Source organism: Fusarium vanettenii (assembly GCF_000151355.1).
Source record: "Fusarium vanettenii 77-13-4 chromosome 9 genomic scaffold NECHAsca_6_chr9_2_0, whole genome shotgun sequence".
NCBI lineage: Eukaryota > Fungi > Ascomycota > Sordariomycetes > Hypocreales > Nectriaceae > Fusarium > Fusarium vanettenii.
This window is the reverse complement of record NW_003315877.1, coordinates 649,581-669,479: the sequence shown is the minus strand read 5'-3', so window position 1 is coordinate 669,479 and position 19,899 is coordinate 649,581. Positions and strand designations below refer to the sequence as shown.

At 54.4% G+C, this 19,899-nt stretch overlaps 4 protein-coding genes across 4 annotated transcripts; 1 reads left to right on the top strand and 3 right to left on the bottom strand.

Moving 5' to 3' along the window:
• Positions 1-84: 84 nt before the first annotated feature.
• NECHADRAFT_63530 (uncharacterized protein) lies at positions 85-1,504 on the bottom strand. Its single transcript, XM_003049988.1, has 2 exons — positions 1,459-1,504; positions 85-1,400 (listed from the first exon to the last, which is right to left on the bottom strand). Exons 1-2 carry the CDS (start codon positions 1,473-1,475, stop codon positions 191-193), a joined length of 1,227 nt encoding a protein of 408 aa, XP_003050034.1. The 5' UTR covers positions 1,476-1,504; the 3' UTR covers positions 85-190.
• A 411-nt stretch (positions 1,505-1,915) lies between these two features.
• On the top strand, positions 1,916-4,194 carry NECHADRAFT_105294 (uncharacterized protein; the record flags this gene model as incomplete). The annotated part of the gene is made up of 2 exons (XM_003050363.1): positions 1,916-2,930; positions 2,982-4,194. The coding sequence occupies 2 exons, from the start codon at positions 1,916-1,918 to the stop codon at positions 3,968-3,970; spliced, it is 2,004 nt and encodes a 667-aa protein (XP_003050409.1). The 3' UTR covers positions 3,971-4,194.
• Positions 4,195-4,622: 428 nt separating this feature from the next.
• Positions 4,623-7,451, bottom strand: NECHADRAFT_48840 (uncharacterized protein; the record flags this gene model as incomplete). Its single annotated transcript, XM_003049987.1, has 1 exon — positions 4,623-7,451. One exon carries the CDS (start codon positions 7,449-7,451, stop codon positions 4,623-4,625), a length of 2,829 nt encoding a protein of 942 aa, XP_003050033.1.
• Positions 7,452-10,203: 2,752 nt separating this feature from the next.
• NECHADRAFT_105293 (uncharacterized protein) lies at positions 10,204-14,465 on the bottom strand. The gene is made up of 5 exons (XM_003049986.1): positions 13,618-14,465; positions 13,508-13,536; positions 13,120-13,331; positions 12,372-12,883; positions 10,204-12,305 (listed from the first exon to the last, which is right to left on the bottom strand). Exons 1-5 carry the CDS (start codon positions 13,855-13,857, stop codon positions 10,650-10,652), a joined length of 2,649 nt encoding a protein of 882 aa, XP_003050032.1. The 5' UTR covers positions 13,858-14,465; the 3' UTR covers positions 10,204-10,649.
• Positions 14,466-19,899: the final 5,434 nt, after the last annotated feature.

Sequence of the window (19,899 nt, the reverse complement as noted above, 5' to 3'; positions counted from 1 at the left end):
ACCCCTGCACGTGACAGTGATGAACCAGCCACCCGCTACCAATTTAGGAACAGCATGGAACAAAGACATTCAAGACTTTATCGATTTAAAGAAAGAAACGTTCATTCATGTTCATTACTACCAAATGACTCCTTTTCCCTAGCCCTGTTCTTTTGTGGTATTCTCAGCCCGAAATGTCCCTAATCTTAGATCACCTTATCCGACCTCGAATCCGAGCAGGACCCAGCCCCTTTCGAATCTCCTCCAGCTGCTCAAGCCCTGTCTGGGCCTTGGTCTTCTTTGACGTCCTCTTTCCTGGCTTGGTGAAGTTTCCAAGGAAGTCGTCCATGATGTTATCAAAGTCGCCGCGGATTGGGCCCTGGACGGTAGACATGGTAGACACGGCCGACATGGACTGCATGTCGTCGTCAAGGTCCTCGTTGTAACGCTCCTCAATCTTGTCGAACCTGGCATCAAGCAATGTCATCTGCTCAGTTCGCACAAGCGACGAAGATGTCATGGAGTAGCTTGACGCATCGGTCAGCGCACCCTTTCTCTTCTTGCGTCGGCCACCGTTTGTTGTAGTGGTCCAGTTGGACTGCAGCTCAGACGGCGCGGCTGGTGCACGACCGCTCTTCTGCTCCTTCTTGAACTGCTTGAAATCCTCAAGCCAGTCCTGTGAAGGGCCCTCTTCCGGGTGCTCTGCTGGCGCCTTGACAAGTTGGGGCACCTCATCGTTCTTGTACTCCTTGTTGGGCTTTGCTGTGGCATCTGACTCCCAACCATCGTCCTCATCAAACTGTGTATCATCAAACTCGTAGTCGTCTAGTTCTCGTCCATCCTTGGCAAGTTGCTTGAAAAGGTCATCATCCTCTTCATCCACATAAGCATCGTCGTCTAGAGCCTCGAGAACCTCTCGTAGCCGTGGGTCCATATCCGGCTGGAAGCCCTTGATGGAATCTGGGATATCTTGCTGGGCCTCATATGTGACCCTAGTGAGGTTCTTTGAAGGCAGAATATCCTCATCGAGAATGTCGCCAGCCTCTTGCTCAATGTCCAGCTTCTTCAGCGCATCCTCAAGCGACTGCTTCTGCTTTCCCTTGCCCTTGTTGGCCGTCGCAGTTGACTCGACAAAGACAACCTCTCCTCCTCCAGTGTTGAGATCGCGCAGATGCTGCATGTAATCATACTCGGTATCATCGTAGTAGACGCCGTAGCTGGCAGCCTCGCCTTCGTTTGCGCGGATATTCTCGGCTTCGTAGCCCAACTCAGAGGCCAAATCGTCTAGATCTTTCGACTTTGAGGAACCCTTCTTGGTCTGAGTAGGGTTAAGCACCATAGAAGGCGCATTTTCGTCGTGGATGAGCGGGTCATTTTGCGGCCGGTGGACGAGGGTGAAGTGCTGCGCCGACTTCTTGTCACTGGAGCATTTGGTCAATAACTGAAATGTCAAAAATTCTCTCTGATGTCTAGACTTACATCCACTTTCGAGGCATCTTGACGACTTGGAGCGACAAGATTTTGGGTGTGAGGCGGGTATTGGAGGGAGAGAAAGAATGGACGGCAGTGATTCGATGTTAGGCCGCCATCACACTCATCCGGGTGCAGAAATTCTAGCGGGGTGACGAAAAAATCCTTATCGGTAATACACAGTTATCTTTTCGTTAGCACAGTGTTTTATGCGCTGATGTACGTGTAGAATACAGTGCTGATATGACTCTTGCACGGACACCCTGAAAATTTGCCCCTCCATGGACAGTCATTATTCAGCGGGGCACAACCATCCAGTTCACTTCATGCCCTCACATTTCAAGTCATTCAACAACTCTACACAGCGACATACACCTTGATAGGTATATTGCGCCTTGGAACATCGATTCCTCGTACATAAGACACCAAAAGATATCCCGGATTTGAACCAGACAACGCCGCCATCATGGTTCTGGCAAAGTCCAAAACCTCGGTGGGTTTGGGAAATGCCCTGATGAATGATCGCTTCGGCAAGGGCAAAGGCACCGACAGGAAGAGAACCTCTGCCATCACCAGGACAAACCATGCCACCGGAGAGCAGTACCTCGTCAACGAGAAGCAGGATGCTGCCTGGGTCAAGATGCGATCCGTCACTGAGCAGGGTGCTCTCGACGAGTTCCTGGCTACTGCCGAGCTGGCCGGCACCGACTTTACTGCTGAAAAGACCAACAACGTCAAGATTATTCACACCGATCAAAGGAACCCTTACCTTCTCTCTGCCAACGAGGAGAGGGCCGTTCTTGGAAAGCACAAGCAGCACAGGGGTCGTCTTACAGTGCCTCGAAGACCCAAGTGGGATAGCACAACTACACCCGAGGAGTTGGACGTTAGAGAGCGAGAGGGTTTCCTTAACTGGAGACGTGGTCTGGCCGAGTTGCAGGAGAACAACGATCTTCTCATGACACCCTTTGAGCGAAATCTGGAGGTTTGGCGACAGCTGTGGCGAGTTATCGAGCGATCAGATTTGATTGTCCAGATTGTCGATGCCAGGAATCCTCTGCTCTTCCGATCCGAGGATCTTGAGAACTATGTCAAGGCTGTTGACCCCAAGAAGGAGAACCTGCTCCTCATCAACAAGGCTGATATGATGACGCTCAAGCAAAGGACAGCATGGGCAAAGCACCTGAAAGCTGCAGGCATCTCATACCGATTCTTCTCGGCGCAACTGGCCAATGAGTTGAACGAGGCGAGGGACTTTAGCGACTCAGAGGAGGAGGCCGGTCCTTCATCCTCCAAGACAGCGGAGAAGGAGCCTGCAACTGAGGAGGAGCAGGGAGAGGACAAGCAACAAGAGGGCGCTCCTCTGACGGAAGAGTCCGTGGCAAAGGTTGAGACAGGGACAGAGGGGGAGGTTGATACCCAGATTCTTACCGTGGAAGAGTTGGAAGACATTTTCCTCAGACACGCACCAACAGAAGAAGGTAAGCAGAACACCATCAACTTCACAAGACCCTCAACTCACTCTTTAACAGGCACAGATCGCAAACTCCAAGTCGGTCTCGTCGGTTATCCCAACGTCGGTAAATCATCCACCATCAACGCCCTCATCGGCGCAAAGAAGGTCTCGGTCTCTTCCACCCCCGGAAAGACCAAGCACTTCCAGACCATTCACCTGAGCGACCGGGTCATCCTCTGCGATTGCCCCGGTCTCGTCTTCCCCAACTTTGCCACCACAAAGGCAGACCTCGTCTGCAACGGCATCCTCCCTATTGATCAGCTCCGCGAGTTCCTGGGCCCCGTCGGCCTCGTCACACTGCGTGTGCCCCAGCCCTTCCTCGAGGCCATCTACGGTATCACAATCCGCACTCGCCCTATCGAGGAGGGGGGTACTGGTATCCCCACCGCCGCTGAGCTCCTCCGTGCCTATGCCCGAGCCCGTGGTTTCCAGACCCAGGGTCTCGGACAGCCCGATGAGTCCCGTGCAGCCCGATACATCCTCAAGGACTACGTCAACGGCAAGCTGCTCTTCGTCTCGCCGCCCCCAGGAATCGAGGACGCGGCCGACTTCAACCGTGAGCTCTACGATGAGCAGCACCTCCCTGAGAAGCGTCGTGCTGCCCTCGCCGCCGCCATGGACCACCTCTCCGTCGCCGAGTCATCCAACAGCTCTCACTTCATCCCCATGGACGATGACTCTATCGACGTCGCCTCCACCGCCGACATGCCCGTCCCCGCCGGCCCCAAGTCCAAGCAACTCGACAAGGGTTTCTTCGGCCCCTCGGGGTCCCAGGGCCACGTCACTAAGCCCTTCAACTACCAGTACTCGGAGCAGGGCAAGGATGATGCCCTCGCCGGAAAGCACCTCTCAGGCCGCAAGGCTCGCGCCGTGGTCGCTCTGGAAAACGGCCTCGATCCCAAGGAGGTCCAGATGGCCTCAAGCAAGAAGCACTTCAAGGGAAACCCTAAGGGTGGAAAGGGCAAGCGTCGTCTCGCTCGGAGAGCTAACGATGACGATGATTAGACGCAACAGATAGCAATGGCATGAATGATGGATGGCATGAAACATGAGAGGGAAAGGGAAAACGCATAAAAGGAGGGCTGGGTAAATGGGAACATTTGTTGGTCTGGTTTGAAAGGATCTGGCTAGGGATAGGTTTCAGAGACGGCATGACACGACACCATGTATGTCCTCACCATGATGGTCAGCTACGGAATGGAATATGAATTCATTTTTTCTTTTGTTTGAATAAATGACAATATCTGCGCTGCGTGTATGATCATAGTCGATCTCCCAATCTAATGTCTAACCAAGGTCCATCGTGCTAAATCATGTCACCCCTGCCGCATCCCATTGAAAAAGAACTTCAAAAGAGAGTAATGAGGACAAAAAAAGGAAATATGGGTATTGACTGTCTACACTGCTCCGCAGTTCGCCTCCCGATGAAAAGACCGTGCCGTTGAAAACAACAAAATGAATATGCTATGCCTTTGTATGCCGTTCTGCCTTTGTTCTCCTAAACTCCACAAAGCGAGGTATCTCGATGCCGTTGGGGCGTATCTCCGGATTCTTCCATGGTATAATGAGGGTATAAGTTAAAGAATAAGTGAGTAAGTGATTGGTTGGTTGTTGTTGTAGTTGTTGTTGTGTGGTGTCGGTTGTGATAATGCCAATGTTATCGAAGGCTTCCTCTTGACTGTCGACGGTCTTCGGTTCTTTTGAATAATCGCTTCGTGCCGCCTACTTTACCCAGCTCACCAAACTGACTGCTTGACGAGATCTTTCGTTCGCCGCTTGCAATTCTAACCTTCTCTTTCACGCTTTCCACCCATGCCTTGTTCTCCTCGCTCATCTCAACCTTCTTGCCCGAGGGCCCTGCAAGTCCCAGGAATGAGCTTTCGTCCTCGCCCCAACTAAGTCGAGAACTGGACCTCGATCGGTTGGACTCTTCTGACGATGGACCATCCTCGCCCTGTACAGGTGCCACGGCAGGTGTCCTGGGATGGAGCCTCGGGACCTCACTGCTCATGGCTCCAACACTTCGTCGCGTCTTACGGACAGCGAGAGGAGACATGGGGGACATTTCGAGTGCCGAATGTGGCCGGCTTGTTGGACTGGATCCGAAGTTGGATCTTCGAGTGACAGGCACATCGGGGAGGACCTCGACCTTGGCATTAGACGCGCCGGCGGATCGTCGTTTGTGGTGGTTAGCATACTCCTTGAGGTACTCTCCAAGATCTGCCCAACCACCACCGACGCGGACCATGACACGTTCGCCCTGCTCTCCAACGCAGCGGATGAATAGCTTGATCGGGGCCTCGCCAGTTGACCGGGAGAGATGGTAGACCTTGATCTCCTGTTGACCACGATTCCGGACCCTCGCATTCTTGGCCGGCGAGAGCGTAAACGAAGGTGTTCCTGCTCTAGAGGAAAGATTCGAAGCGCTCCTGCGGAATGGCTCTACAGAGGGTCTCTTTCGTACCCGCGGTAATTGCAAGTCTGGCGGGTTCAGGTTGACTTTAGGCAACTCGGTCGATAGCTTAATCTTTGCAGGAATAGATTCGATGATTTGGCTGATCTGTTGTTGCAGTTGCTGGTCGCCTGTGCTCCCTCGACGATCGAAAGGACCTGTATACTCGTAGATTGAAATTTCGTCGTCAAAGTCATCCGTAAACGAGTCATCGATGGCATTGATTGACAGGTTGAGGTCGTCAATGCTCCGGTTTGGTCCCAACAGAGGACTGCCAAAGGGAGGCATAGACGATTCACGAGAATCAGCCACTCGCATAGGCGGAGAGCTAGGTGGACTAGCCTGAATATACTCGGCTTCTCGAATTCGAGTACGAGGAAGATCAGGAGAAGCAGAGATTTCAGGGGGGTCACTGGACAAGCCATCGAAGTGACTTGACGATCGACGAGTGACAGTAAGATCTCGAGCAAAACTGGTCCTTGGCCTTGCGAAAGGGATAGGGCGAAGAGGCGGCAGATCCGGGGACTCGTCGAGGTCGAAATCTTGGGGGAAGTGACGGTTGGGTGTTTCGGGGGTATGGACCAGTGAAGAGCTAAAGTGATGCTCAGTGGTCGGTGTGGGAGGTTGAGCTGCACCCAAGGGGGATGACATCTCCCTTGTACCATCAAAGCTTCCAGTCAAATCTTGACTGGGCTCTGCAAACTCGCCGGTGATGTTGAAAGAAGGACTATCAGGTTCGCTCTCTGACGATACATCTCTCGTGATGGAGTCTGGCACAACTGTCTCAGCCTCGGACGCACCAGAAGCCATTCTGGACTTCTGGGGCTCAGCCACTGTTCCATTCTTGCGCGGCAATAGCAGTGGAATGGGCGCGAGGCCCTCGTTGGCGTCTGCGGTGCTCTCTGCATCGCTAGAAGAGTCGTCGGCAACCAGGGTTTCGCCGTAAACGGTAGAATCGTCGACGTCGACAAGTTTCTTCAGTGGCGAAGGGGATCGAGGTGGTTGCAGTCGAGCAGCGGCGGCAGCCCATTCAGTCTCCCTAACCTTCCTTTCACAAACTGTAACCCATTCAACGTAGCCCTGTTCCACAGCAGTCATGCGATCCAGCCAGTCGTCTGGGAGTGTATCGTTCAATCCTTCCAAGCAATCGAGCATGTAATCGAGGGAACGGCCTGGGCGTGAAATCTGTTTCTCCAGCATCCCCTTCATCACCTCGAAATTATTCCTTGTTAATGTCGGTTCTCGTGGTGAGACCTTGTTATAGGTCTGCGGTGTCTGAGCCGAGGGCAACGAAACAGCGTTCCATCCCGATTTGAGAGCAACTTCTGCATCCTCAATGGCGATTAACAAAGGAGGAACCTGGCGTAGGACTGTGAGCCGTAAGCCCCAGGAATGCAGCAACCGGGTCACTTTGGCCAAGTTGGGCAGAGCCTGGACGACAATGGCGGTGATGACGGCGGTGAGATCCTCCATGCGGTTATAACTAGAACTAGACAGCTGCCCAACCCTAGTGAACTCGGTGAGGGGTGTGCCCGGCCTGGAAAGCGGTAGGATGTGGTTGTTGAGGACGTGAGCCTTGATATCCTCGATTTCGAGATCGTCCAGATCGCGCTGGATCTCAACCAGCCTTCGTTCATATTTGGTAACCTCTCGAGCCAGCAGGCTACCCATATAACCGTCGTGATCCCCATCAGGTACTGTAAGCTGCATGGATTTCCTCTTGCGCTCCTTCTCGCTAGGCATCTCGAACCCAGCAGAGCTAGATTCAGTGGGCCATGGCCAATTTTGCAACTCGTCGACCCACGACCAGATGGCTTTGGATGCCGAAGCTGTGCGCAAGAGAAAGTCTCGCTCTGTGGTCGAGGAATTCGTCAGACATGCCCGGAGGGCACCGGTAGCGGTGTTGAGGGCATCGACGACGGTGCGCGGGCCAAGATTGGCCAGAATATCATCGGTGAGGCGATTCTTAGGGGGCGGCGAGGTAGCGGTGGGATGCCGCGCATGCCGGATGACCTGCGTGGGCGGATCGCTCATGGTTGTTGTCTAGCACAGACGGAGACTCGCGATGAGGCAATGGACCGAAGAATCATGGTATGTCTTTCTAGGAGCCTGAAGACAGGTCGACGGGGCGTGCGCGAGCGACGTTTTTGATGCCCATGTCGAACAAAGACGCGCCGGGGGGTTACGTCGTCGATGGGGCCTTTCTGGGCGTTCTGGCTGCTTCTTTGGGGACCGCGTTCGTTTGGGTGACTGATTGAGAACGAGAGACAAAGGATGCAAGGAGATGAGAGATGAGACTGCTGGCGTCAGGCAGAAAAAAATGACAAATGGATGTTGGGATCCACGGATGAAGAGGGGGACTGAGCGATGAAGTCTCGGTCTGCGGCTGGTCTTACAAACCTTCCCGCCCTTGGCCGGAAAAAGCAAAGCCGAGACAGGCGAGCAAGGTCGAAAGGAGTGAAGAAGCGAGAGGAGCAACTCTCGACAAAGGTGATTGAGGTAAGTGGAGCAACCTGAAGGCGAAGCAATCGCCAGCGGGTGGCGGGCGGTAAAGAAAAGGCTGAAAGCTGTGTGGGCGGCAAGGGCCACGTCGCGGTCGCGTTTTGCGGTCCTTCGTTGGCACTTCGGCTGTGCGAATGGAGGTTTACCGTGGGAATTAGCGGCGCCCCCCAGTCCAAGCCAATCCAGTCAACTCGCGACAAGAGATGGTTCGTGGGTCGTGGTTCGTGTGACGAAAGAGAGGCAGCTACAGTTACACGTAGATCGGTCGACTCATCCAAATTGATGCCAGAGTCCCGTGCGGCCCCGGTCCGAAGAGGTAGGTCTTGAGGAGATTGAGGTCGTTTCGGTCAGTGTATCCCGTCTTTGTGAGCCCTCAGGTGACGACGGCTCAACTGTCGGAATTAGAAAAAAAGGGACCCTTGGAAAAGTGGATTGAAGCGGCGGATTCCGAAAGGCAAACGAGTGAGGCTGCAGGATGATGTGCAGCGCGCAGTTGATGGAGTCAAGTTGGCGAATAGGGGACGTGAGTAGGTAGAGAGAGCTTGAGCTTGAAGCTGTGACCACTTTGTTAGGCGTCGATGGTGAAGGGAGAGAGCTCTTAGGGAAGGTGAGCAGGCAGCGACAGAAGGAACGACAATTGGCGGACGATGTACAAGATGCAAACAAAGAGCAGGAAAAGAAAAGCAAGCATAGTCGTTCGTGGCGGACGACGCGACAGATGAAGAAGAGAATGTTGTAGGTTGTAAAGATGAAAGAGGAGGGGAAGATGGGATGAGAAAGGGGAACTGAGTCTAGCTACCTACGTCCCCGTCTCTTTCGAGATAATCGAGAGGACCCTCGCCCCGTAATCCCGACCCTGCCAGCCTAACAACCTTCTACACCTGGACAACCAAGACAATTCAGCCCAGGTCTCTCGACGACTCAGATTCCGTATTCTTCTTCTCATTCTCCGTATCCGTACAAGCGCTGCCTACATCCCTGAGCAGTTCACCTGGGTCCTTGCCCATGACGACGACGGACGGTCCATCAACCGCGATCGGCCCCCCGAAGCGAATATTGGCTTGATTGCCCTGTACGACCGGGCAAGGGGGCTTTTGAATTAGATCTATTGTTTTTTTTTCCTGTATCCATGTCCACCTGTCGGAAGCAATGTTGCGATGCACCTGCCTCTTTTTCATCAACGGCTAAAATTATTCAATCTCTCTTGACATAGGTGGCCACCTCCTAGTTGACGTCTTCAACAAACTTGTCCCCCTCTGCAGATGCATATGAGACTGAGGGGCAACCCAACGTCAACAACACCCAAGACAAAGAAAAGGGGCAACAGCGATGAGAAACAACCTCATCTCTTCATCACCTGTCCCCTCTGCATCCGGAGCCTTTGTCTCTCCCGTCCCTCATGACATCGCCGCTTGCAGCGTTCCCCCTGTCTGCCAGTCATCATGACCATGTCAACAAACCATGCAAAACCCACCACTACCCGTTCTTCTCTTGATGCTTCCTTTGCTTACCAACCCCGGCTCATAATTTCTTTTGCTCTTTTGCCTCCCGTGATCATAGCTACCGCTGTAGCCTCACCGTCCTGTCCGCTTCGAGCCTCATCCCGTGTTTTGTTTCCCACGAGGAACACCCTATCCCTGCCATTACCGGAGCCCGGTAGTCCCCCGCTGGTCCCCCTGTGAGGCATGGCCTCCCCAGCTGAACACCAAGAGACAGACAAACGCCACTGCGAGCAGCATGCCCATCGACTGTGGCTGAAAGACAGGGTGACGTGGTCGTGTCATCTGGTTGGCTACGGGTCGTGGTTGTCTTGACATCGTCCTCCTCCATCCATCTCTCAACGTCCACAAAGGTACAGAGTAAGGACACCAGGCAGTTCAACGGTAGTCCCCTGGGTTATTAGAGAATAAGAATACGATTCGGCCTAATTAATTCAAACCTTTACTCAAGTCCCATGACACGTGCGTTCCGAAGTAACCTCATCCAAATCAGCCATGCTCATCCCTTCACTATCATGACTTGACAAGATGATGCTCGCCGTCACGATTCCCATTCCTAACCCTGTCTAGCCTGAATGGTGGCTCAAAGTTCTCATGCCTCGTTTGAATCGTCGATTGCCATGAGGCGAGATGCGACCCGCTTCAGATCATCAGCTCACAAACTGCTCACCCCGGTTCAGCTCAGATCGAATCACCCCATGCCACCCCATCGTTGTCTGTTGGACTCTCTTATGACTCGTCCGATGCACCAGACTCACGTCACATCCCAGATTAGATACTCATATCGAATGGATCTTGACTCTTGTGTATTCAATAGCTAATATGTACTGTGTAGATTGGATGTTGTGTAAATGGTGAGAGTGAGGGCGCCAAGAGATATGGGTCATGATTCCTCTCAAACCGAGTGCGCCCTCTTCCTTCTCTTGCTCGGGTAGATCCTTCAAACTCCAAATGTGAATTCCCTTCATCAACCGTCATGCCAAGCGTTGCTTTTTGATGTCCAGGAACCAACCCGAACAAATCCCACCCAAATAAATCCGCCGTCCCATACCCAAACAGTTGCGCCACCTGGAGCCAGAGCCCGCGCTCAACGCCCCGAGTTCCAATATCGCCGGCTCTAATGCAGACATGTACACCAGGTAACACAATAAGAAACAAAATGCCAGACTCCATCCATAAATCATCTTCAAAAATGGGCCAAACAAGAAAAGAATAGTTGCCAGAATCATGTTTACGCCTGGGCAGGAACTTCTCCCTGGACGCGGCCATCTGGCTGCCTGGCTGTGGCATCAGCCTCGGCGTTGATAGCCCAGTTCAGAGCTTGCTCAGCCGACATGGTAGGCTCCTCGACTCCTCGTCCAAGTACACCAGCAATCAGGTTGTCATCCTGGTTGGTGACACCCTCAGGAGGGAACTGAAGCCATTGATCAACATCAAAGTCAGTTCCGGCAACGGCGTTCCAGTCAAACTCATCGTGACCCTGCATGAAATCAAGATCCATGTTTCCGACATCCAACTGGATCTCCTCGGATGCGGCGCTGACGCTGGGTGTCAGGCCAGCAGGGGACTCCTCCAGTTCAGTCTGGGGCGGCGAGTTCGTAGAGAGCTCCAAGGCTGCAGCATTGACTGTGTTGGGTGGCATCATGGTCGGGGTCGGCTGTGGTCGATGCTCCTTCGGCCTCTCATTAAAGAGAGACTCGGCAGCAGTCATGTAAGGCGCGTTCTCGGGTGGTGGCGTCTGAGCGCTGAACTCGACTGGCACTCGCTTCATCATGGCCAAGGTTGAGGGGCCAACACTAGCATTAATATCGATAGCGGCCTTGCGAAGAGCAGCATCGAGGAAGCCCGTTGCGTAGTCGGCAGCCGCGTACACTTCTCGAAGCTTTTCCATCACTCTCATGCATTGGCGGAAACCTCGAGTGGCACGCTCGCGAGCCTGTGGTGCGGGGTTCTTCATCTCGAGCAGGTGAATAATCATGGCTGGGAGAATAACGGTAACACCAGTCGTGGGCAAGAACCGCTCCAGGCGGCATTGGTGAAGTTCCGTGGCCATTCGAGTAATGTGCATGGCGGCATCACGCACTCGCAGTCGTGACATGTCTTGGACCTGGCGTGATGTCGTAGGGGCCTGCAGAGGCGACGACGGCAGAAACTGAGGTCGATGGAGGGCCGAAATAGTCGTGTAGTAAACCATGTGGAGCAGCGTGCGCTGCACGGCAATGGTAGATCGTCCATCCTTGACATCCAAAGGAGTCAGGGTACGGTACTGGCAGCAAGTTGGGAGGGACTCTGCCCATGCCATGAGCTCGTGGTCGACCTCAGTAACGCCCTCGACGTTATCTAGCTGCTTGTTAGGAAACAGCATCATGGTGCTGTTGGTCGTATTCTCAGGCTTCATCTTGTCCCGGATCAAAACCGAGTACTGTGCCTTGAGCATGTGGCTGATGCACACGCAGAGTTGGGCCTTGGAGATACACATGATGGCCAGTTCTCGCTGCATATCCAGATTGCGGACCAACGTGCAGCTAGCGGGGATGACGGTGTTGTCGTCGGCTAGGACCTCGATTTCAAAATCGCTCTCCTCGAGCATGGGGACGTCAAAGTCCTCGTCCTTGATTCGAGTGGGTCGTCGCATACCCAGGGCAATAAGACGGTCTCGCATGAAGCACGACCACCAGATTCGCTTCCACAACTTCTGCTTGGCCGGGGCCATGCTCGTCGATCCAGGGTTGCGGTGGAGGCCAATGGTGTGAGCCAACGAGATGGCCACACCCATCCAGTGCCAAGTGTCTTTCTGATCATCAGGGGTCTCGTACCAATACGTCATCAGGAGCAGTGCCTGGACGAGGACAAGGCGGTCTGACTCGTAATCAAAATCGTAGAGAAGCTATTGGCAAATGAGCTCCAGTCCATTCAAATCAAACTTTTTAATCCCGCGTAGTTTGTCACTCACCCTGGTCTTCTGGAAAAAGGACTTGCGAGCCGCCTTCCGTGTAGTGTAACCACCCTCGCGAAGATACTTCATATCCACGAAAGCGGACGCGGCAAACATGACCGCTTGGTAGAGAAAGAGACTGGTCTGGCCATTCTGACCATCACGTGTGTTTATGATGCCGAGAAAGCTGTTCAGGTCCATGAGCGGCATATACGGGTGGACGTATTCGACGTAAGCCTGCAGGAGGGCATTCTGAAGCGGCAGGGTGGGCACAGACAGGGCACCCTTGATCTGAAGATACTTGACATCCTCGGCGGCAATCTTGGTTGGTAGGGGGCGCAGAAAAGCAGGGAGCTGAGCAGTCGAATCCTGCTCCTCAAGCGAGCTGATGAACTGAGAAGTGCGCAGACTGTCAAAGACGGAAGGAGTTGTCATGAGGTTATTGGACCACACGGGACGCTGAGGGTTGCCATCATTGGAGTGCAGCTTGTTTAGCAGAACAGGGTCGTGGCGGTACCCAGATCGTTGGTCTAAGGTCGCGTGGTCAGCCAGGGCGTTGACAAAACCGGACAAAAGCACGTCCAAGATTTCATGTGATCAAGAGTTAAGCGGGGCGGGGTGCAGGAGAAAAGCGGGCCAGGGGCGGCTGAAAATGCGGAGATCGGAGGCTTCTCCAAAATTTTGCGGGCAGCCAATCAGAGGCCCTAGACCAGTGCGTGCACACAAAAACCAGGGTTCTTGAGGTTGGGAGGCGTTCAAAACTTACAGATCATGTGAGGGACATGGTTGTCAAGTCCGGAATTGCTCAGGAAGCTGCTGGGCCCGTCAATGCTGCTCGTCGAGATTGCAGAGCCGCTGCTAGGACGCCGAAGATCGGCTGTGCTCATGCCCATGGGATTGCTGGCTGCGGTCTTGCAGCGCAATTGGGCTTCAGTGGAGACGGGCTGGCCCGCGGTGCTGGCGGTAAGAAGATTCTTCCTGCAGGACCCGTTAGCAATCAATGGCTGGATGGCTGCAAATTCCACCTCCTCCAAAGTGCCGCATTGCATGACGCCATCCGACGCTGCCGCTCCAGTAAACCGGAAGCCGGCAGCGAGGTCCGGGATGGAGCCGATCGGAAAACCATGGCCGGAAGGGATTGGGAATCCACTCACTTTCGTCTGCGGCTCTCTTGTACAACGCACTGCTCAAGAGTCAGTCACTGCTGGGAGATGAGAGCGGGTCAAGGTCCTCAATGGCCCAGACATTCCGGAATCTCACTCACCTCGACATTGTCCCAGCGACAGTTTCCACAAGGGGCTCCTTCGACCACGTCGCAGCGGACCTTTCGGGCACGGCAGGACACGCAGGCACGGGCAGCTCGTCGCTTGGTGACCTTTGTGGGCTGTTCTGAGTCGCCGGATGGCGAGGCTCGCTTCTTGTTGGTCTTGTCGGTGACAGTCTTTGCTGATGTCGACGCCGGCGAGGGCGGAGCAGCCGAGCCTTCTGGCGTTTCCGCGTTCATGATGATGTGAGTTGGTGTTGCCAATGGGATGAGGTGAGATTGGTGTGTGAGATTGACCACACGATAGGTGAATTGGTCAAGAGGCCTGTCGTCGAGGTCGAGTCGTACTTGAAGGGTGAACGATGTGTGGAATGTAAAGACACAGCTCTGTTATGCTAGATGCCTTGGTTGAATAGGGCCGAGTAGACTCGGGGGAGATCTGAAAGCAGATGGTACACGTTGAACTTGTTGATCATTGAAGCATCCGGCGAAGCGGACGGTGAAAGATTAGAGCGGTAGAGTGGAGAGTGGAGATTGTAAAGATCAAATCGTCAAGCAGATATTCGTGACTGTCGTCGTGGTTCAAATTGCGCGAGTTATCGTCGTGAGAGGCAGTGCCTTTGTCGTGCTGTTGTTCAGGTCAAGAGTGGAGAGTAAGAGTGAGACTCAAAGAGGCGATGAGGTCGAGGTTGCAAGCTGCTGGACAGGGACAGGATGAGGCTCAGCGGTCGACCACGATCCTTGGGATTTGGTTGGAGCAAATGCCCAAGTCCCCGTCAAGAAGAGTGCAAGTTCGTGACAGTTGGAGAGGAACGAACACACAATGAGGAGTTCGAAGCCAAGGGAACGGAAATCCGGGGGCGGCAGGTGGGGGGTGTGGATGGTTATTATATTCTGGTCGCTAGACTGGCTGAGTGCTCGTTACTCACGAAGGGGGGCAGAAGAAGTTTGGTCGATGAGAGCCAAACCAGGGCCAAGCCTAGTGGAGGAGGGCGTGTGGGAGGCGTTGAGGGTCCATGGTAGGGTGCAGATGGCGTCTGGGAGACCAAAGAAAGGCAGAACAAGGCCCAGAGAGGGTGGACGTAGTGCCGGGACCCATTACCACTCCACACAAGGAACCCGGATGATGGAGAGCGCTTTTCCTGGGTGAGGGCGGGTCTTCTCCGATTACGGTAAAGGGCCTTGCCAGGAAGACAAGTCTGGAGGTGGCACCGTGGCATCGGGGTGCGTGCGCGTGCGTCTGCGTGCGTCTTGGTTGTGGGGATAGCGGTCGGGGGTGGGAGGGATGGTGCGGCGGTGCTCACAGTGGCAGTTGAGACGCAGACGTTGACGAGCAGGTTGAGTGCCATGTGTGATTACCACCAGTAATGCCAAGCCGACTCTGGGGAGGCAAAGTAAAATGTCAACCATTGACGACGTCGTATTCTGGAGATGGTTTTCCTTTTTCCTTCAGGTTCAGCCCAGACACACAGAAAGACTCTGAGGCAGGAGCGGAGGAATGGTGGGGTTACGTACCTGCCTACGCGAGGTGAGGTGCCTGACTTCCAGGCATTTTATTTCATTCAACTCCTCAGACTCTCCACCACACCTTGACCTTGATGAGACTCACTAATCCCTCTTGGAAGTCGACCCCAAGACTTGTGTGCTTTTTGCTACTTCAATAGCAGCACGACAATGGATCTGTTGATTCGAGACTTGAGATAGAACCCTTGTGGGCGACCCCGGATAAATCCTTGTCCTGCCACCCATCACGCCTCTTCCCCCTCTCTTTATCTTACTCTAGCAGCCACCACGTCCTTACCCGGGCTTCTCGACCAGACTCTTGGCGGCTGGGCCAGATGCAGTTCACTTTCTTGGGTCATCTTGGTCTGGGGTGGGCGTTTCAATCCTTCCGGGTATGGGCGGACACGGCCGGGGAAAATCTCGAGCTGCCACCTGGTTGGACAGACTCGAGGCTGTCTCTCAAGGCCATCTCAAGGCCACGCTCAAGCCCTGCAACAACTGATTGCCTGATCCTGGAATATCCGGGGCATTGGGGCTTGGTGTCGTCAACAGCGCCTCCCCCTCCTCATGTTGGTCCCGGCTCCACGCGAGCATCAGGGCCATTGGCACACGAACACACACACAATGTGCGATCCCGCACGATATCGACGTTGACACGACGTACGACACGGCACGACGACACCAGGTCCAAGGGTCCGGGCATTGAAGAATCAGACCAAACTCTGGGGATCCGGGGTTGCCATGTGTTGACTTGTGCGGCGATGTACACGCCACCACGCTCCAAAATCTAACAATTTCCAGCACGACAAGACGGGCACAACGGCGCCCGCAATCCACATCACGCCGCCCTCGTGGCATCAGAGACGTGACAAGCAAAGAGGCAACCGGTTGTTACGGTGCCCGCGCTAGACCCCGACGGCATCGTACGCACCCTGTCAAAAATCAACTTTGACGCAAAGGGACATGACAGTCTGCGTATGTTGCGCTGTCAAAGAGGAAAGGCAAGACATGTCCTCTTTGGTCTGGTTTGGAGCCTGCCCTTCTCCAAACATTACCCCGATGTCCAGGGAGGTACCCACTCGCTAAAAAAGACTCTCCGTCCCTCATATTCATGATGATCCTCGTTCACCTGGCTGGAGGGCCTCCCATCCCCACAGTCACCCAAAGCCTCATGAACCAGTCTAACCAGCGGCTTTGAATCTTGACAGATCTCACTCGCTTGTCAGCGATGGCGAGATGGATGTCATGAACGGGCCCGGGCCTCTGCCTCGAAGACGCAAAGACCTGCCGTCCCCAGCATCCGTCCCAGCTCGATTCGTCTCCGATCCTGGTTGCGGGCTCCGTGGCCAGGGTGGCTTTTCTTCGCAGGCCTTCCCCCCACAGTTTGTCATTGTAGTGTGGAGCGGCCAATCACCGACCCGGCTTGGAGACCTGAATCGAGTCAGCAGCCCCGTTGAGCCAGGGGGCGTGCCGGAAAGGTTGGCGCATCACGAGGCGCCGCAAACGCAGGACTGCGGGCTGTGGGGACAATACACGCAGCGTTTTGCAGCAATATTCTTTCCTTTTCTCGTCATTCATCTCATTCCGCGCCACCGTTACGGTGCGGTGCGGTGTGGTGCCCAATGCCGTTTCATTCTTGCACCGTCCCTGCAGCCCCTGCCAAAGTCAGTCGTTCCATCGGCATTGGAAGACGTCAAGTCAATGTCGACATTTCGTCCAGAACACGCCGGTCTTCTGTGGATGCGGAGGTGGATACCACGCAGTGACATGGGTTCTCACGGTTCGCGGGCGGAGTGCCGTGGTCCATGCCAAGTTCCTTTCAGGTCCCGCTCTGAGAGCTAATTCTGTTCCCATAGGTTGCCCTTTTCCTGGTCGATTTCATCAAAGCGTCCCCCCTTCTCTCCACTTGGATGGAGCTCTGTCTTGATGATGATTATTTCATCTTTGAAGGCGAACAACCACAAAGTCAAAGTGATGCGACGCAAAATTTGCCATGCGAGGATTCATGGCGCCTGTCCATTAGTCCGGTGCAGCCTTCACGGGCAAGGGGAAATCTTGGGTTGCAGGATTTGGAGTTGGGCCAATCATCAAGAGAGATCGAAGAGAGCGTCTAAATTCTCGACCAATAGCGGAGATTAGTCGGCAATGTTCGGCTACTTCGTCAACGAAGCCAAAAAAACACACAAATCCTTGGTGGGCGGCCAACATTTCGACTCTGGCGAATCACGAGGCCATGAAATCTCTGTCGCCAGCGCCGAGACCCCATTTCCACTTACAAGCACTGGCGTAAACACCATCCCAACGTCTAGGGGGCGTGAGGTTTTACAAAGAGGCAACGCTGTTCTGGTTCTGTCCAACGGTGCATGTCTTGACGGGACGCCCCGGGTTGGGCAGAACCTTAAGGGGCTTTGAAATGCGTTTGGTTGTCGACGATTGGACCAGCCTCTGCTCAGGGATTGCTTCACATTCACTGTCCAAGAATGCCTCTTTTCGTCCTGGGCTTATCTAATCCCTACTGCAACAGCTGGCTGGTTAGAAACTCTCATGGATGCCAGGATTTGGTGTATCAACCTTGAACCAATGATGGCTGCCTGCGTGTATCTGGGGAGTCGGACATGATGTGCGAGATGAAGCAGGCACGGCGTGCATTGCCTCCAAATTTGGCACCTTCCATGTTGGCCGGCCGGCTGGCTGCCCTGGCTCACGGCGGCTGATGAAATGGAAGGAGACACACACACACACGCAAAGCGAAAATTCCCTCTTCCCCACATCAGCTCCTCTTCACGATCCATCCATCTCACTCTACCCACGCCGCATATTTTTGCCTACTGCATCGCCATCGCAGTGCAGCTCAGCGCAGCGCAGCACATTGCCTCCGTCATCATAATAAGGTGACGCACCCCTCCTTCTCCTTTTGTCGGTTGCTACGCATCGCCGCACCCCAATCCCCATTCCGCGGCCGGGTTCTGATCGAAGCCAAGGCCTCCGTTAGCTGGGCGGCCAGCTTCACCGCGCCGAGCATCGATCATGTGGAAGGTCGTTGGAGGTCTTGGTGGGTATTTCTCTCGTCACCGCTACAAAACTCGATGGAGCGAGCAAGGTGAGCGACCCAAAGAGGAATGAGCTAACATAGGTGAGACGGCTCGAGAAACAAGAAACCCTTCGCGAAAGGGATTCAAACACGATGCTTGGATGCAAGTCAATCACCGAGCCCGGCTCCAGCAAGCTGCCAGCCCAGCCTCAGCGGAGCCTAGACCGCAGTGGGGCCGGGCCCCCGGTGCCTCCGGTCCTCTCCCTGAGGGACACACTGCGGGATGCTGGAGACGCTGGAACCCAGAGATCTGCCCCCCATCGGCCACATACCGAGCCCGCCGGAAACCACTGAAGGCCGCTGGGGGCTGGGCGGGGCGGATACTGACGTCCGACTGGGTTCTGCCCGGGCGTGGCTTGGGCCAAGGTGAGAGCCCCTTGGGCAGATGGACATCAAAGTCCAAACAAAGCGGGTCCCGAGGCCTTTTCACCTTCCATACAGGCTCTCCTGCTTTTTCTCCATGGGGTGCGAGTGGATCGCGAGCCTCGCATGCAGTCTCGTGCCGGGCAGGGCCTTGGACATGCAGGACTAGCCCAGACGTGACCGGGCCTGACAATTGAGCTCTTTCTTCCTGGACGGACCGGCTTTGGTCGGTGAGCATCGGTCTGGGTTAAGCGAGCTCCAGAGACCCTCAGAGGCGTGCAAGGCTGCTGCCGCTGCAACTCCCTGATGGATCTTGGGTGCGCCAAAAGCTGTGTCATGGTGTTCTAAATTGGAAAATTCTGATTGACGTCCATGCCGGTTTCCTGTCGGCAGGCGACTCTCAGCCGCGACTCTGTGCTACCTATGTACGACGCTCTCGATGCTTCCGCCATGCAGCTACGAAGTCCCTGGGGAAGTTGGAGGAGGGGTGGCTGATCTCCCGCCAGTGGGCGTGCCACGACGGACTGACGTCCTACTTCTGTGTCCGAATGAACCATTCCGAGATTGACTGTTCCGTAGCTTCTTTTCATTGCAGCTCACCTCCGATCTGCGTACACACCAACGGACAAATTCGCGATGAAAGTACGCCAATATCAAAGCACAGATACTACGTACACGCAGTGGGATTGAAGGCCAGAGCACCTTGATGCGCAGGGGGTTTCCCGGTATCCGTTCTCAACTCGGTGTTCACTTGAGCCATGTCATGATGCTTCAGGAAATGTTCAGGAAATCGGGATTCGGTCTTCGTCTTCTGTCTTCAATTTTGACATCCACAATCCGGAATGGACGGAACATCGAGATGTGAATGAAACCGTGTCCAGAATCGATGTCAATCTCCACTATGGGGATTTCTCAGGCAGGCTCATGGGTCCCAGCCCAAGATCAGGAACAGGCGGAGCTTTCCAAAGGCTGAGGTGGAATCTCGACGTCGGCGTCATGTCATGCGCAGGTCCATCCATCCATGATGGAATTTTCAAACAGTGGTCCGGGCAGTTTTCGCAATCCGACCCAATCGCCGATATTCAAGGGTCATGTTTTCCATGCTTACTTGGCGGCAATGGACTCGGCTCTTGTCGTAATGTCGCTCGTCTCGCGGTTGCATGCCATGGAGACCAAAGGGAGGCACAGGGCATGACGGACAGACAGACGCTGATATGACACCTTGAGCAATGCAACCACGAGCCTCGACGCCACCGTGTGCCCATCCACACATCCAGCACCCAACATCCAGTCTGCATCCCAAGAAACGTCACGGTCCAATCCCT

Bases quoted from the DNA above. Each gene is read 5' to 3' on its own strand.
- NECHADRAFT_105293 (XM_003049986.1), bottom strand. From the start codon at position 13,857: ATGAACGCGGAAACGCCAGAAGGCTCGGCTGCTCCGCCCTCGCCGGCG. The intron at 13,332-13,507 runs GTGAGTGGATTC...CGGGTCCTGCAG, and splicing joins CAAGAGAGCCGCAGACGAAA to GAAGAATCTTCTTACCGCCA. The intron at 12,884-13,119 runs GTAAGTTTTGAA...ACGCGACCTTAG, and splicing joins CCATGTCCCTCACATGATCT to ACCAACGATCTGGGTACCGC.